At 51.6% G+C, this 17,541-nt stretch overlaps 1 protein-coding gene and 1 pseudogene across 4 annotated transcripts in view; one reads left to right on the plus strand and one right to left on the minus strand.

Moving 5' to 3' along the window:
* The window catches only part of LOC146181587 (tRNA (cytidine(32)/guanosine(34)-2'-O)-methyltransferase-like), a 308,502-nt gene that overhangs the window by 244,972 nt on the left and 45,989 nt on the right, over positions 1-17,541 (minus strand). For 2 of the 4 annotated variants that reach the window (XM_084576607.1, XM_084576604.1), the window contains one exon: positions 652-1,264. The exons of 1 other annotated variant lie outside the window; for it this stretch is intronic. In XM_084576607.1, coding sequence (XP_084432733.1) covers positions 731-1,264 — 534 coding nt within the window. In that variant the 3' untranslated portion in view covers positions 652-730. Of the gene's footprint in view, positions 1-651; positions 1,265-17,541 lie in introns of those variants that run through there. One more of the 4 variants, XM_084576606.1, reaches the window with a different exon arrangement.
* Positions 7,325-14,567, plus strand: LOC146181598 (uncharacterized; annotated as a pseudogene).

The following is a 17,541-nucleotide window of genomic DNA, read 5'->3' on the forward strand; positions in this document are numbered from 1 at the left end:
TACAGATTGATGCTAATTAATGCGCGGCCTGGCCATTATTACCATCCTTTCATTGTGGACACCGACTTCAAGCTCAACAGGAAGCTGGTGGACAATATTATGACCAATTATGTGACGGCCATTTATACCATGTTCCCTGTCCAGAAGAAAATAGCAACACGGTTGGATTTGTTGCATGCTGCAAATTAAGTACTTGGCTTTCCTCTCAAGGAATGGCAGCACCATACCATTGGAAAATTATTTTTTGATCCCTTAGTTTTGAGGCCCTCAATTGGCCCCAAAAGCTCACAGCATGAGTTCCATTGTGGCAGGTGTTTTACGGAGTTGTCTAATGACTTTGTAGAAAGCAAAGATAACTTAAGTGATAAAAACTAGGTGACTCTTAACAGAAGAGTCAACCACAAGTTCTGACAGCGAAAGTGAGTGAGGATGCCTGGCCTCCACCTAGGAGAGTGCTTTAAATCTTAGTGAAACTGGAAAAAAAAAATGCTTGCAATAAATGCTTCAACCCAGTCATTATGTAACACTCCCTTTCTTTGCAAGTGGCTAGAAGGCTCGAAAGAATGATGACTGGTGCAGTAGTCAGAGGGGAAACTAACCTGACTGGGAAGGGTTAAATAATGGGCCCAGTCAAAGTAAAACAGTTGAAAGAATGCTTGCAAACATCTTTATTACATATAACTGACTTGATATAGTAAAAAAAATGGAATCTCCTCATGTCTGTGCACATTCAGTCATGACCAAGGTCCAATTCAGTGGCGTCTGAGTGCACAGTTTCAACTAGCCGGTCACCACCTTCGTCTGGTACTAATCTAGTGTCCGGCACGGTCTCAGCTACTTTGCTACGCTTCTCCCCGCAGCCGTCCTGACTGAGGTCCAATTCTGTAATTCCTAAACGTACAGCCTCTGCTAACTTGTCGTCAGCTTCATTTGCCCACGAGGTCGAAGCTCCAGCATTCACGTCCAATTCAGGCACGTCACTTTGCTTCCATATGTGAGGGCTAAGGTCAGGTGGAACAATTCCAGAGCATAGAGCCTCAGGTGGAACAATTCCAGAGCATACAGCCTCTGCCGGAACAATTCCAGAGTATACAGCCTCTGCCGCGCCATCACCAGCTTCGCCCAACACCATAGCCGAGGCACCTACGTTGAGCACAGTCTTGGCCAACTCATTTCGCTTCTTCATGGAATTGGCCAGTTTGTAGGGAGGGTCTATTGGTGGCTGCACTGGTTCGCAAAACTCGTAGCTTTTGCTCTTGTCAAGCTGCATGGAAGAAGAAATTTGGTCACATTTTCGACCATGAGCTTTGAGTGAAATACTCGTAAGAACCCAAGAGTATGTGACAAGCAACAGTCAACACACCGATGAAAGACAAGGGCTATGTCTTGAGTCCTTACTTACTGTGCCTAACAATGTTGTTCAATTCGAAGAATGCCGGTAAATGCTCCACTCTACGCAACTTGGCTTACAGTCTAGCCCAGTTATAACAAAGTCAGTGGGCAATGAAAGCTGCTTCAGCATATAGGTCATTTTGTAATGTACTATGGAAGAAAGATACAAGTATGGAAAAACAGAATAATTACCACTGAAAAAGTATTTCTCCAATCCCTGGGCATAATTTACAAGTGCAGACCTCTAAATCAGCCTTGATGACACTCCACTGCACACTAAATTTCTGGCCAAGCTCCTAACTTTTTAGAGGAGACCCCTTCAAGCTCACAACGCGAGCGACATGCTTTTAGACAGCTCCGAGGCCACGGTGTCCTCTCGGCCGGCACGTTGATCAGACGTGCTGAACAACCGTTCTGAGGCAAAGGCCGCTGTGACAAGCATGGCGGACTCCCAAGCCAAGATACAGGGCTATGACCCTGACAGCATGGCGTGGGCCACCGTACCTGCTACGAGCGACCACGCTGGAGCCGCACCAAGTCTTCAAGAGTACTGCGGCTGCTCGCTGAGCGAGGGGCAGCAATGCCCTACTGGCATCCACCACCGCGGGCCGCCAGGTCGTGGGCGCCATCACCTCTTGGCACGACGTCATGCCATCACAACATCAGGGGAAGCGGTTGGTGTCCTGAATATCGCTTCCGCTACTGAAGCCAGCAGATACAAACTTCATCGTTGTGATGTCCAGAACAAGAGCGTCATTCGCGACCCTTTTTCTGGAGTACAGCGTTAGACGGGCGTTTGTCACCCACCTTGGGATGGCCGCAGCTCGCGCCATCACTGTTGTTCCGGTGAGCGATCAAAACATCGTCCCTACCTACACCACATACCCGAAGACTGCCAATGAGGTCATCGGTGAATTCACCATCAACTCCCCATACAGTGCAGTGCCCCTCGTCAGACACCTCCATTCGGATGGGCACGATGCCTACTAGGGCGCGGTCACCGTCCGAAACACCAACACCTAAGCCATGCTCCGTGAGAGCCTCCATTGGAGAGATGCAGAAATCCTGCAAATGCGGAAACTGGGTGCTTCGAACAAAGCGCGGCTCACTTTTGCCGGCAAAGTGAAGCCAAAGTATATGCATTATGATGCACTACTCATCGCCAGGACGCATGTCCAGGCCCAAAAACTGAAACGTGCAGACCTTGTGGCTCGGCCGCTCAACTCGTCCATGGTGCATGCGCACAGCATGAGTGCACGCCGTGATGCTTGTTCTGTGCCGGCCCTCATGTAACCGGGGACTACACGTGTAAGGCCAGGTACCGTAAAACCCGTACTATCACTCCTAGCCCCACCATAAAGGCCCAACAAGGTCAAGAATAAGAGAAAATCGAGAGCATATAAAAAATCGAAACGCAGTGGGGAATGTACCGACGACGTCCCCTGCCTAATTCACCACCTCTATTCTGGGATCTGCCACCAGGCGCGGGTGGGAAGGAGCTGATCCCACACAGGCCAAACCATCGCAGACATACCCCCAAGGTGACAGATGGGAAACAGGACCCAATCCTGTTTTCGGGACGGATACTCTACTACAGATCATATCCTTACTATCAACCAGGTGGTAGAAAAATGCTCAGAATATAACCGACCCCAACCCATATCATTCATTGATTACATGAAAGCATTTTACTCAGTCTAAACCTTCATAGTCATGGAGGAATTACGAAATATGTGAACGCCTGAGAAGGTATCTATAGCGGCTGCACAGCAACCATAGCTCTGCATTAAGAAAGCAATAAATTCCCATAAGGAAAGGTGTTAGGTGTGGAGACACAATCTCCACAGTACTATTCACAGCTTACTTAAAGGAAGTATCTCCACCTACTCAAGGACAAACGAGTGCCACCAACAAGGCGTCCAATCCGGGGGACCAGCAGTCTTGGAAGACAGAGTGCAGCAAAGGCTACAGGTGAGCAGTACGGGCAGGGTAGCCCCTTTTCTGACCCCTCCCTCCCCCACCTAAAATGCCATCCTGAACACCAATAACTTAAAATCGCACCCTTACATGCACAAGTCGAACTATTAACCCACAAATTGGCTTTGACCGAACAACGATAGACAAAATATGTTTCACCCCCACCTTTGGGGAGCTCCATGGAAGCTCAGATCACGGGATGTTTCAGCGCCCAAGAGGCACAGTTCAAAGCCACCCTTCAAACCGTAGTAGATAGGATCCCAAGCCTTATAGCAGCTAAGCTTCCAAAACCGTCTGCAAAACCTCTCAGCAAAGCTCGCAAGTCGAGCCCTGTTCAACGCCTCTCAAACAATGGCACGAGCAGCAAAATCGCCAGACTTCAAACCACTTCGAAAGACGAGGACTCATCGATGGAGAACGAGGCCCCAAACGCGGCAGTGAACCGTGGGGCAAACCCTGATGGCTCCCTCTCCTCCAGGGTATGGCGCAAAATTTAAGTGAACACCATGGCGGGCAACGGAAGTAAAACGGAGGTACTCTCACAAAAATTCGGCCTCAACCACAATTCCTCAGTGGAACTGCAGGGGTTTGCGAGCACGCAGTAAGCGGGCTGCCTTTCTGTTTAACACTCCCAGAAATGCCCAAAGCCCTCCAGGAGCCGGGAGAGAGCGCCACACTCACCAACTATACGGTTTAGCAGCAGGATATGAAAGTCGCCCTCTGCGTCAACAAATATTTTAACGCTACCCTGGTCGATTTGGACCGCAATACAGCCTATTCGTGTATTATGATGACCCTCCTTCCGCTTAGGAAACAGGACCCTTCACTACACATACTCGACATACATAGTTTACCTAAACTTCCTAATGTAACGTACACCGACATATTCAGCAAAGCAGTCAAGGTGGCAGGAAGGGAACCCCTCATCATAGCTGGGGATTTCAATGCACCCCGTCCTGTCTGGGGCTACCGTAGGGAGGAGAAATGCAAAAGAAAGCTGGCAGAGCTTATCTCCACCCCTCCACACAGATCCTGCTATCCCCACCCGAATAGGTAACTCAGTAACACGAGACACGTGCCCGGATCTTACCTTCACCAAAAACATAATGTATGTGGAGTGGCACCACACCGAAGAAACCCTTGGTAGCGCTCACTGCCTCCTCATCACAACGATCCGGAATCTCTTACACACTCTCACCAAAAAGCTACACTCCCAGACTGGACACTTTTTCGCTCAAAGTATATTAAATCTGAACCTATAGCCCCACAGGGGTATGAATCCTGGCCTCAAAATTTGGTGGCCCAGATTCGTAAGGTTGAACAGGTTCAACTCTCCAAGGTAACGCCAGCGGTGGACAGCCAATAACCTCCTGCAACTACGGGAGGCCCGGCATAGCCTCACCCGCCAATGGCGCCGACAGAGGCATCCTGCCAAATTCGAGGAGTTCACCTCGAGCGCGCACTGAGAGCAGACGTGTTTCCGTCGGCTCCGATGTCTCCCCTCGCGAACCGCGATCCGCCGCCCCAAGCGGGGCGAAAATTCCTCGAAAAGCGTCAGCTCCAGCCCGCGCTGCCGTGGCTGCTCTTCCTCCCGGCGGCTGACGCCGTCTCCGTGCCCGCGTCCCGCACTTTGCTGCCTGCCAGGTTTCTGCGATGGCGACGATGTCTACAAGCCACACGGCTACCACTCCGCTGCCTACTGCCTCAACCAGTTCGACGATGCACACACAATACGACTCTGCAACGGATATAGACGACGACGAAGAGGAAGTGCTGCCCAACTCGTCGGAAAATCATCTAGCCACGTCGACCCAGTATGACAACCACATCGATGCCGCTCGGGAAGACGGTGGCTGGTTCACAGCCCATTACGTGGGATCGCACTTCCGCCCAGTCTCCGGAGCTTCGGACACAGCATTACCCCCTCCTCCACCCCCACGTCGCCAACCCCGGCCACCACCTCTCCCTCGCCTTCCGGAGGCCGACTACAAGGTTACATTTCGACCCCGCGAAGGTTTGAACCTCGCCCGCCTTGCACCGCACTCTTTCGCTTGTGGCATCGCTGCCGCTTGCGAACTGCAGCTGACGGAATTTCAAGCTGAAGCCGTATGCCGTGTACGCCATCGAACCAACACGGCCATTGTAAGCACACCCTCTGCTCCACTGACAGACAAGCTCCGCCAAATCACGTCTGTCACTTTGGACAACAAGAGCTACACCGTTACTGCCTACGTCGCTGCCCCGGATGACTCGTGCAAAGGAGTCATTCACAATGTGCCGCTGGCCAACTGAACTCCAGGAGTACATCCGGGCACCCGGCTATAAAGTTCTCTACGCTCGGCGCATGGGATCCTCCAGCACGGCATTGATAATTTTCTCTGGCCACCGGGGGTTCCCTATTTCGTCTACCTTTATGGCGGCGAAACCCGGTGCCGCCCTTTCAAATCCCTACGGGAAGTGTGCACACTGTGCCGCCGGGAAGGCCATCGTCGAGATGTATGCCCTGGCTCTGAGACTCCGCTCTGCCCCATATGCGGCCAAACAAACGCCCCGATAGGGCATCCCTGCCAGCCCCGCTGCGCGTTGTGCGACGCCGAGCACAAGACTGGAGACCCCACTTGCCCTCGGCGCTACGCTACACCGCGCCCTCGACCTCCGGCTCCGCGAGGACCACCCAGTGAGCAACGCGCACAGATCACCGTCTCCCACCCACTAGTCGTTCTTCCAGCCAAAAACTCAAGCACACCGCCAACTCCAGCTCCACGCCACAGCGTGGGAGAACGTCGATCCCGCCGGACACCCCAGCAGGAAGGTAAGGAGAATTCTTCCCCATCATCCCAACCTCGCTCTCCTTCCTTGCGTCCTGGGCTCAGATGGGCGGATTTGGCAGCGGCTGCTCCACCCCAAGCCCCAGCATCCTCAAGTCCCCCCCAAACTCCCATCGTGGCCCCACAATCCGCCCACACTGAAATCCGGCAGCTACGCCAGGAGATTGCCGACCTCCGGCGTGAAGTAATGTCTCTGCGGCAACCCCAACCCCCACCCGCTTCACTTCCCCCTGCGGTCCACCCAGTGGCGCCTATTGACCCCTCCATCATGAAAGCCATCCAGGCACTCACCACTGGTCTGCAGGAGCTAGCTGCTACGGTTGGCCAAATGACTCAGCTATTCGCGACAATGCAGGCGTCGCTCCAATCTTTCCAGGAGAAAGTAGTCTTACTCGAGGCGTCCACCCCACCCGCGGCGAGGCGCGAGCGCAAAACCCGCGGTTCAGTCACCACAGTGCCGCCCCAACAGACTACGCCGGCGCTCTCGCCTCTGGTCTTGCGGCCCCCAACTCTTAATATACCCACATGGCGGCTCTGCGCCATAACTCTTTCCGTCCAGACCGCCGACCGGACAACGAGCCCCTGGTGGTCTGGCAGTGGAATTGCCGCGGATATCGCCGCAAACGCTCGTCCCTGCTACAGTTTGTGACATCAGCTCCATCCGCACCGGCCGTCATCGCCCTTCAAGAGCCCGGCTGTTCGCCTACCCTCCCAGGATATGTGTGTTGCATGCCATCGGGGGCTAGCCGCTGTGCAGTGCTTGTGTCGAAGCAACTTGTGCCGGTGACTCATGACATCGACGGCACCCCCACCAACCATATTCTTCTGGAACTGCTACCGCCATCTAGACAGACCCCCAGCGTTTTTTTGCTCGCAGTGTACAGCCAGAACCACCTAGACTAGGAGAAGGCCTCCGCACCCGCCCGCACCCATCCTCTGACGTCATCTCACTCTGCCCTAGCAGTGTGGTGCAGCCCTTGAGCACCAGATGGCGCTAGGTGCTACGCGACGCGTGTAGCCGGTGCTATCGAGACACGAGACACGAGACACCGCAGGAGAACGTCGCTGCACGTGGTTCGCATTTTTGCATTTATTCCTCTGTGTACACGTGCGGTTTGTTCGATGTCATGGGCCGATGTTGTGTGCCAAACTGTAGAAGAAACTATGACAACGGGCCAAAAGTCAGGCTGTTTGGGTTCCCAAGTGATCCCGAATGAAGGAAAAAATGGCAGTGGGCAGTGCGACGGGGCGATGTTGACGTTGGAAAACTGAAAGATCCACTGGTAAGTGTTGTCTCGCTTTTCAATTAGTGCAGTAATGATTTATATGTACAATGTACATTGAAAGCGTATGAGTGCAAACTACGATAATCCATTGTTATGCGAATACGTTTTCAAGTGACCATTTATTTATACGTGTAAACCACATGGGCTCGCGTGCGTTTGCGATCGTGTGTGTATATTCATTCGTTGAATGGCTCATAGGTCAGTAAAATGCACTTTTCACAGATCTCGCGCTTAGAATTGTAAGCGCATGTCGCAGTTTTGCAGGCGTCAATGTGTTTCACAATATGACGACGCTGGTTGTTCCGCAGGTTTGTGAACGGCATTTCAAGCCCGAGCACCTACGTACAACATCTAAATACACGGACTGCGACGGACGGACCATCGAGGTTCAAATGAAGCTCACCCGGCTTACGCCTGATGCCACTCCAACGATCTTTCCCGACTGCCCACAATATATTTCGGATTCTCGCCAGTCTAGAGAAGACCCTGAAGCAAAGCGAGCACATGTGGAGAGCGAACAGCTTCAAGAGGCCTTAAAGCAGTCAGCTTTGGCACATGAGAACGAGGAACGAGAAAACAAAATTAACAGCCTCCAAGACATCAGTGCACGCCTGCACAAGCTAGGAGAGAAAAGGTTTTGGACAGCGGTACCTTGCGACAGCTGCATGATCTTTGCTCACGTCAAAGTGACAGCAGGTGCTCCCGAGATTTTTGTGTCAGTGACTGTGTCGTCGGATATGTCTGTGTGTGTGTTTTGGAGAGGCGCTCGTATTACATCTGACAAGTGTTTTGAGATCCCGGATTATATCCACGATTTCGGCGTGCTTGTTCAGCTCTTGGATAATGTTGAAGATCACTGCACTAAAGGAGAACCACACCACGTGGACAAAGGAAAGGCTGCACTGAAATTGGTGATCTCACTTCTTGATGACATTTCAAGTGGAGGCCTTCTGGAGGACGAGAAGTTGGGCGCTGTGATGTTTCTCAAAGAGCAGTGTCATCTCCTCATGAAAAGGAATAATGCTGTTCGGTACTCTGCAGAACTTTTGGTGTTGTGTAGCATTTTGTACACTATTTCACCGCATGGCTACAAGTTTTTGAGAAGGAGTGGAAAGCTAGTGTTACCTCATACTGCAACAATCAAGCGTGTCTGTGGTGCACACGATGTCAGTCCACACGATGGCACACGATGTCAGTCTTGGAGCAAAATGAAGAGGGCTTCCTAAGGTATATAAAAAGGAGGGCAAGTCTGCTGAAAGCTCATGAAAGAAATGCTACATTAATGATAGATGAAATACACTTACAGCAGTTTTTTGAATATAAGGGTGGCAGCGAACAGTTGGCTGCTGCCAACTGTTCTGAACCAGCTAAAACAGCGCATGTATTTATGGTGCAGTCACTCCTGTCACAGTTCAAGGATGTTGCACACATCATTCCTGTGTCAAAAATTACTGCAGAGGAGCTTCATGAAGCTGTAAAAAAAGTAGTCTTGAGACTTGAAGAAGCAAACATTCATATTGTTGCAGTCATTACAGACAATAATTCTATTAACCGCAAAGTAATGACCATGTTCAGTGAGGCTCAGAAGCTAGAAATTGTTTACCCCCATCCAGCTAATCCGCAGCAGTCCCTCTTTCACATTGTTGACTCAGTGCATTTGCTGAAATGTATCAGGAACAATTGGCTAAACCAAAAAAATGCTGACAAATGTCTATATTACCCACCTTTTCCCCCTGGAACCACAGAAAATAAAATGGAGGGGGCTTCATTCACATCACTCAGAAAGCTTCATGAGGCTGAACAAACTAATACTGCGAAAGTGGCTTTTGGGCTAACGTATAAAGCATTAACCCCTTCACCGCTTTGTTATATCAACGAATTTCTTAACAAAACTGCTTATTTTTTTAGTGATGATTTCAGTTATTATGTTGCCATACGTAAAAGACGTTTATGTGGTAGAAAAGAACGAAATTAACAGGTCAGTGCTGCCATCTGTCGAGCAAAATGCCATCTAAGCAACAAACGAGCACTGCTCGTTCGAAACGCTGAAGGGAAGAACCTATTCAGCGAGGACGAGCTATAGTCGTCCAAAACGGTTTGGGGACGGCTTTGCAAGGACGAGCGCAGCTCGTCCAAAACGGTTAAGGGGTTAAATCCCACAAATATTGAGAGGCAGAATGTGAAACTTGCTCTGCAAATTTTTAACACTTTTGTTTCATCTGCTTTGAGGCTAAGAGGCAAAACCCTGCATCTGACGCTTGCAGATGGTACTGCAGATTTTATTGACTTAATTGTGCGATGGTGGAGCATCATCAATGTCAAGACTCCCCATAAGGGACATAGAGTGAGAGATGTGTGGCAAGAGCCAGTACGTGAAATCAATGGTGAGCAGCTGCAGTTCCTCGACACATTTGTTATCTGGCTCGACGACTGGAAAAGTAGGTGTGTGCATACAGGCGCTTTGACAAAAGAGACACACTCAGCTCTCCGGCTTTCCACATACGCCTTGATTGAAGTGTCAAGGTATTGTTTGGAGGAGCTCGGTTTTACGTATGCTCTCCTTGGAAAATTTCAAACCGATCCCCTCAAAGCTTGGTTTGGAAAATACCGGAAGCTGTGTGGGTCCCATTATAATGTGTCGATCACACAGATATTTGAAGCTGAGGCAAAGATCCGCCTCCAGAACACTCTGATCTTGCCAGATATGCCAGCATCCACTGACACTTGCAATGAGCCGTGTGGTGAAACGCTGATTCACAAATATAACATAAAGCTAAGAAGCTGTGAGCTAAAGAAGCCCCGGGAAGATATGCCGGCATTGGTGTACATCGCTGGCTACTGTGCCCATGCTGCTTTGAAGCACCAACCTTGCAATGACTGCTGTGATTTATTCACAATTACTGAAAGAGAGCTTGAATGCAGTGATAATGTGTTGATTCATAATATGAGCAGAGGTGGCTTGAAATTTCCACAGCCTTGTGTCGTTCATGTGGTGCTGTGCACCAAGATTGTGCTGGAACATATTACAAGAAAAGAGCATGAGAATATGTTTCATGCAGAAAGTAATCAAAGAGCTGCACTTCTAAGTGTGATGAAGTATTTGCTGTGTGACAGTGAAGACTTTGACACTTGTGCAACTGGTCACAGTCAATAGTCAATGTGAAAGAACATCCTTAATCCAGCAGTAAACACTCTGCTGAAGAATTACGCAGCCTTCAGAAACGACAAAATAAACAAAGAACAAAATAATTGAAAGAAGAGAAAGTTGACTACCCTCAAGTGAAAATGCGAGCTGTTTTCACGAATGTGTATGCTGCATTACATATAATATATGAACTGTGTGTTATGTTGTCGACTTCTCAGGAAATTTTTAACATCCCTGCCTTCCGCCCTCCGTTTCTCCTCATCCTCATTTTAAATTATTCAGCACTGTGAAGTTCAGATTTTTATTAAGCTAGTGAGATTGATGTATGTCATACTTTATTTATGTGTGTATTGTGTTTGAATGTCATTCTCTGATATTGAAAACCAATGCCAAATAAAATTTGTGACCTGAATTGCCGAATGAAATGTGAATGTGAATGAAATGCCGAAATTGACGTGGAAAGAATTCGCCTTAGTCCTTTCAATCACGCCAGTGCTCAATTTATACTGGATGCAAATAAATTCTAGACGTATACCTATGAACATGCTGCAGTATTTTTTTTTCTTCTTTCGACGGCACCTCAAGCGGAGGCTGACGGGCCGGACGGGCTGAGTGTGGTGATGTCACGGGGGAGTGCCGAGGCCTTCTCCTAGTCTAGGTGGTTCTGGTACAGCCCTCCTAGTTCCCGTGCGGAATCTTTCTCTTATCTCTTTGAACACGCCTGTCGTCTTGCACGCCGCTCCCCTCCGATAGTCATCGGAGACTTCAACGCAGCCCATCCCGCATGGGGTTACACCCGGCCTACAGCCAAAGGTACGCGACTGTACACTTTAGTCCAATCGCACGGCTTCTCTTTACTTACTGACCCTTTGACGCCTACCTGCCTTGGTAACTCCGTCACCCGCGATACCTCTCCGGACCTTACTTTACGCGATACCTCTCCGGACCTTACTTTACTGCTCCATGTACCGCACCATGACTGGCGGAACCTTCTTGAGACGCTTGGTAGTGACCACTACATTATTGAGACTACGATCCACACAGCTCCACTTCGTGCCCCGCTCCAGAAAACACGCTTAGTCGATTGGCCTGCCTTTCGTACCACTCGAATGGAATCCCCCTCGTCAGATTCTATCGCTGATATCAAACTCTGGGTCCGCGCCCTCCATTCTGACGTCGATCGCTACGCAAAGACCTTCCAACTCACAACCCAACATCCGGAGGCCGATCCTCATCTGGTCCATCTGTGGGAGGCGCGCAGGGGCCTAGTGTGCCGCTGGCGCCGGCAACGCCATAACCGACGCCTTAAGCAACATATCGCCAACATTACGGCCCAGGCAGAAAGTCACGCGGCCCTCTTGACGCAGCAGCAGTGGAACGGCATTTGCGACTCACTGAACGGCCGTCTGGGTACAGCCCGTACTTGGCATCTTCTCCGCCATCTCTTAGATCTCACCAAATCCTGCAGACACACCTCCCAATCTGTCCGCCGCTTAATACAGACGTTTTCAGGTTCGGATGACGCTCTCCACGCCCAACTTCGCCTTCAAATCGCTCCCCCTACCGCCCCGTTTGCTCCCACACTGCCCCCATACACCGGCCAACCAAACCCCGATCTGGACTCCCCGTTCACGGTCGAGGAAATATCCGCAGCGCTGCAATCTCTCCAGCGTAAATCTGCTCCCGGGGCGGACAGGGTTACCTATACCGTACTCCGCAACCTCGATACCTCTTCCATCGCTGCCCTTACGACATTCTTTAATACACACTGGTCAGCGGGCACCTTGCCTTCCGAGTGGCACCATGCCAACGTCAGTTTCATTCCAAAACCCGGAAAACCTCTCGACCTTTCCAACCTCCGCCCTATCTCCCTTACCTCATGTCTTGGTAAGCTCTTTGAACACGCCGTTCTGAGACGTCTCCAGCCATACCTTGACTCAAGCTCTTTCCTCCCCCATACACAATATGGCTTTCGCAGTCACCTTTCCACCCACGATGTCCTCCTCCAAGCTTCGCCACGATATTCTTGAAGGCCTCACTCCAGCGTCCAGTAGGGTTATCCTGGCATTGGATCTGCACGCCGCTTTTGACAATGTATCCCACTCTGCCATCTTAGACGGTCTAGCTGCTACCCACTGTGGTCCCCGTACCTTCGCGTACGTCAGTGCTTTCCTCGCTGATCGCACCGCTACAGTCGGCCTCGGGCAACTTCGGTCCCAACCCTTCTCTCTACCCGCCCGCGGCACCCCCCAGGGCTCTATCTTATCTCCGCTCCTGTTCAATGTTGCTCTGGCAGGCCTCCCTGCGGCACTCTCCGCAATTCCTGACCTTCATCATGCCATTTACGCCGATGATATCACCCTGTGGGTAAAAGCCGGCTCGGCGAGACATATCCAGTCCACACTACAAGACGGCCTCGACACTGTCACCTCATACGCTACCTCCTGCAGCTTGACTCTTTCTCCTTCCAAGTCCGAGCTCCTCGTCGTGCGCGGTCGGTCTCGCACTCCCCTCGACCCTGCCACAACTATAGCTCTTTTCGTCCATGACAGCACAATCCCAGCGGTCACATCGCTACGAGTCTTAGGCCTCCACCTCCAAGCCGACGGGCATGCCAGTTCCTCACTAAGCCGCCTCTCTACACAGACTGCGCAGCTTTTGGGCCTTTTCCGCCGCATCTTACACCGTCGAGCGGGTCTCGCTGAAGCGGACGCGCTCCGCTTGGTCCAAGCGCTCTTCCTGAGCCGCTTTCAGCATGTTGTTCCTTACCTTGTTCTTACCCCTTCAGACCACGATAGACTCGATATCCTCATCCGCAGAATCTACAAGACTGCCTTAGGCCTCCCGCCGTCCACGCCTACCTCGACGCTTCTCGCACTCGGTCTTCATAACACCTCGCGCGAATTGGTCGAAGCCCACTCCCTCGCACAACTACAACGCCTAACCCTGTCCCCCGCTGGCCGGGCCCTCCTGACCCACCTCGACATTCACCCTCCAGGCTTTCTTTCCCGACAACCAAACTCGCTTCCTCGGTCACTCCAGACTTTCTGCAAGGTGGCCCCTATCCCACGCCATATGCAACCCACTCTCCACACTGCTCGTCGCACCGCCCGGGCAGACTATCTCCGCCGCCGCTACGGCTCGTCCAAGTCCGCCATCTACGTGGATGCAGCCAAATATGCCTCGCTAGCTGCCTTCACAGCGGTCGTGGTGGACCACACGGGTCGCCTCCTCACTGCGGCCTCACTACGTACTAACAGCGCTCAGTCAGCAGAAGAGTTGGCCATCGCTCTGGCTCTCACTACCCCAGACCCATCCACATCCCGGACAGTCTTTACTGACTCGGCCTTCGCCTGTCGTGGGTACCGCGACTTAGTCGTAGACCACACCGCCGCTACCGTTCTTCAACATGCACCGACTCCCGCCCCACCGACTATGCTAGTCTGGACCCCTGAACACGACGTTCTCGACGGTAATCAACAGGCACATGCCTGGGCTCGCGCTCTTGCCTACCGAGGTGATTCGCCGCCGAGTTCGCCGGGCCCTTCTCCGGCAGCGTTTAACCCTGTACTCCCCGTGTACCGGGAGATCCTTGAATACTACCGCGCGACACGTTGCGCCTTCCCGCGACCTCACCGCCGCCTCTCGCGGACCGAGGCGGTCTCTCTCCGAATGCTCCAAACTCAGACTTTCCCCTGCCTCACTCGTCTACACCGTATCCATACAACTCTCTATCGTCCTGAGTGCCCAGTCTGTGGGTCTCTAGCAACCCTATACCACACTGTCTGGGCCTGCCAAGCTATTCAAGCGGCCCCTCGTATACTCACGCCAAGTGAGGCGGACTGGGAGAATGCCCTTCGCACACCCGACCTGGAGGACCAGCGTCTGCTCGTTCGCCGGGCTGAAGCAGCTGCGAGGGCTATTCGGACCCTGGACTGAAGGTACCACTCCTCGTCCCTCAATATGTAATCGCCATATCAGAAATAAACGTTTTTCACTCACACTGCCAAATTCAAACAGCTGCACTCACCCAGGAGGCAGCCATGCGCCTTTACCGTAAAACAATTTATTATTCCTTCACTTTGCAAAACTGTGTCAGTCTCTCAATGCCAAATCGCCAAGCAAGTAAACCATGCCAGAATTAAGGAGCTTTCGCACGTCTTTATCGGTTAAAGAGAAGTGGAACCACGGCAGATAATAATAATCGGTTTGCAGTATGCGGCCCAACTTGCCGACTAAAACTGGATAGACCACTAGCACTGCGGCTTGACAAATGTTGAATCGGAGCCCATGGCACCTATTCCGCGCATTGATCAACCTGAAACGAAACCCAGAAACATCTTCAGAGCTGTTCACGCTTTCCGTGGAGACACTACTAAATTTAATACATCACTGAAAGGCAAATATCTCTGTAGCACCCGGGACTCCTGCGGGTCGGCGTACTCATATGCAGGCTATGAGAATGAGGAGCTGGATAGACCGTTCCATTTCCACGACCTAAAAGTGACTCGGATAAAAATGAAACGTGGCATAGCACTGGGACGGGTCAGAGTGACGATTAAGCTCCTTGCTAGCCATTGGACCCAGCATACCTGAGCCTTCTACACTATTTCAACACCATATGAAACGGGGGCAGAAGTTGATGGAAACCATGGTCAGGGGCCGACTCTCTAAAACAAAGATGCCTTTTTCGACACCATGTGCGGTTTCCGCCTACACCGGTCCACGCAGGACGCTCTGCTCCAACTTCACAAAGAAGTCTTGGCTCCAGTCAAATAACCCAGAAGCGACAAGGTGGTCCTCACCTTGCACCTCAACGCGGCCTTCGACAAAGTAACCCACGACATCATCACACATTTGTCACAAGCTGTGGACACAACACCTTTTAGGTAAATCCGACAGTCGCTCACTATCGGCAAATTTATACGTATTGAAGACCAGAAACATGGCCCTTAGCCCTTGGGTATGCGAGGAACTCCATAGGAAGCAGTCCCCCCCCCCCTTTTCTTCAACATCGCCATGGCTCACCTCCCCTCTTGCTTAATGATGTCCCAGGAGGGGCTGTCCTGTGGGAGATAGCCAAACGCCTTGCAAGAAGGGAAGATGTGGCTAGAAGGTTTAATGCCTACCTCCAGGATTACCTGCACAAGTCCACAAGGGCCGGAAGAGGGGTGAGAATGTCGCTTCCTCGCATCAGTCGACGTCAGCAAAGAAGGCAAGACTTTGAGAAGACACAAGATATGTTTAAGAAAAGGCGCAGCGTGCGCAAGACAGATACTGGACGGGATGACAGACCATAAGATAACGGACCCAACAGTGATCCCGGATTCCTGGACGAAGTCATGGAGGCGCCAGTAAGATCATGCGTGAAAGTGCCCGAGCTGCAGGGACATGGTATCAGTTCCTTTGGTCCGGTCTCCACTTCGGAGATTGCGGCAGCAATGCCACCATTGGGAACAGCTCCAGGGCCAGATGGCCTGACTGGGAGACGTCAGAGCACTGCCTGTTACTTTGCTGCAAGTTATAATAAACATTCTGATGCTTGCTCACCACCTGCCGGTCAGCCTCCGAAATGCCAGAACGGTGTTTCTGCCTAAGACACCAGGTATGAACACAGCAGCCAAGTTTCGCCCGATTACCATATCATTGGTACTTGTCAGGATGTTCCACAAGATCTTAGCTAACCACCTCCTGTTGGAAGTGGAGTTGGATTGCCGGCACAGGGCGTTTCTTCCGGTTGACAGCTGTGCGGAGAATGTGCTCCTTCTATCGACAGCACTTTTTGAGGCGAAGACAGCCTGGAGGCCCCTCTACATAGCCAGCCTCGATTTGACAAAAGCGTTTGACAGTGTCCCTGTCGACGCCATTTTAAGAGGAGCGGCAGTGCGCGGATACAGCCAGAAAGTATTGGACTGCCTTGGAGAGTTCTACAAAACCTCATCCACAGTATTGGAGCTTGAAGGTCATGAAAGACTCGTCCATCCATCAAGAGGAGTTCACCAAGGGGACCCATTATCGCCGCTCCTCTTTAACCTTGTTCTTGACGAGTGGCTCAAGAAGAGCAATGATGGCATCTACTTTGAGAGTCGCGGCCTTACCTTGGATGCCATGGCCTTTGCTGATGATGTGGTGCTTGCTGCGTCGCCACAGGGCTTGCAACATCGGATTAACGACTTCACCGATTTCCTCGTAGCAAGAGGCCTCGACATAAATGCTAAGAGCCTGACCATTGCCTTGCAGCCCTCAGGGAGGGAAAAGGTCAAGCTGGTTACAGACCTGCATTTCAACCCTGGTGCAGAATCGATAACAGCTGCCGATGTGGAGACAGAGTGGAAGTACTTGGGAGTGTGTTATGTCCTGTTGGTCAGAAGAGATCGTCTCTGACGTCTTATCTGAGCACACTGCTGGAGAGGTTGTCTGCAACGCTTCTGAGTCCGCAGCAGCGCTTGGTGATCTGTAAGTTGTCCCTGGCTATTGCCCGCACCCAACTGACTCCTTTGACTGAAATCGACCATCCCACCTGTATGAGCAACAGTGAACCGGGACACTAGCCCGGACCTGACACTAGTTCGAACGCAACACCCGTGCACGTAGACCAACCTAAAAGAGTCTCTGGGCAGCGACCATTCTATCCTTGAGACGGCGATGCAAGTGAGAGTGGGCCACGTGTCTGGTCGTCAGCGGCGCCTCACGGACTAAGACGCCTTCAGAAAACAAAGACTGGCTTTGAAAGAAGGCAAGCGACTCTCCTTGGCTGAATGGGTGAGACAGCTTCAGACGGATTTACAGAAAGCCACCTCCGTAGTGAGAACCACAGAAAAGGCACATGAGATCGACCCACACCTCTTCCATCTGTGGGAAGCTCGAAGAGGACATGTCCAAAGATGGCGGAGGCAGCGACACAATCCCAAGC

Source organism: Amblyomma maculatum, chromosome 8 (genome assembly GCF_055883805.1).
Source record: "Amblyomma maculatum isolate TAMU_Amacu chromosome 8, ASM5588380v1, whole genome shotgun sequence".
Lineage (NCBI taxonomy): Eukaryota > Metazoa > Arthropoda > Arachnida > Ixodida > Ixodidae > Amblyomma > Amblyomma maculatum.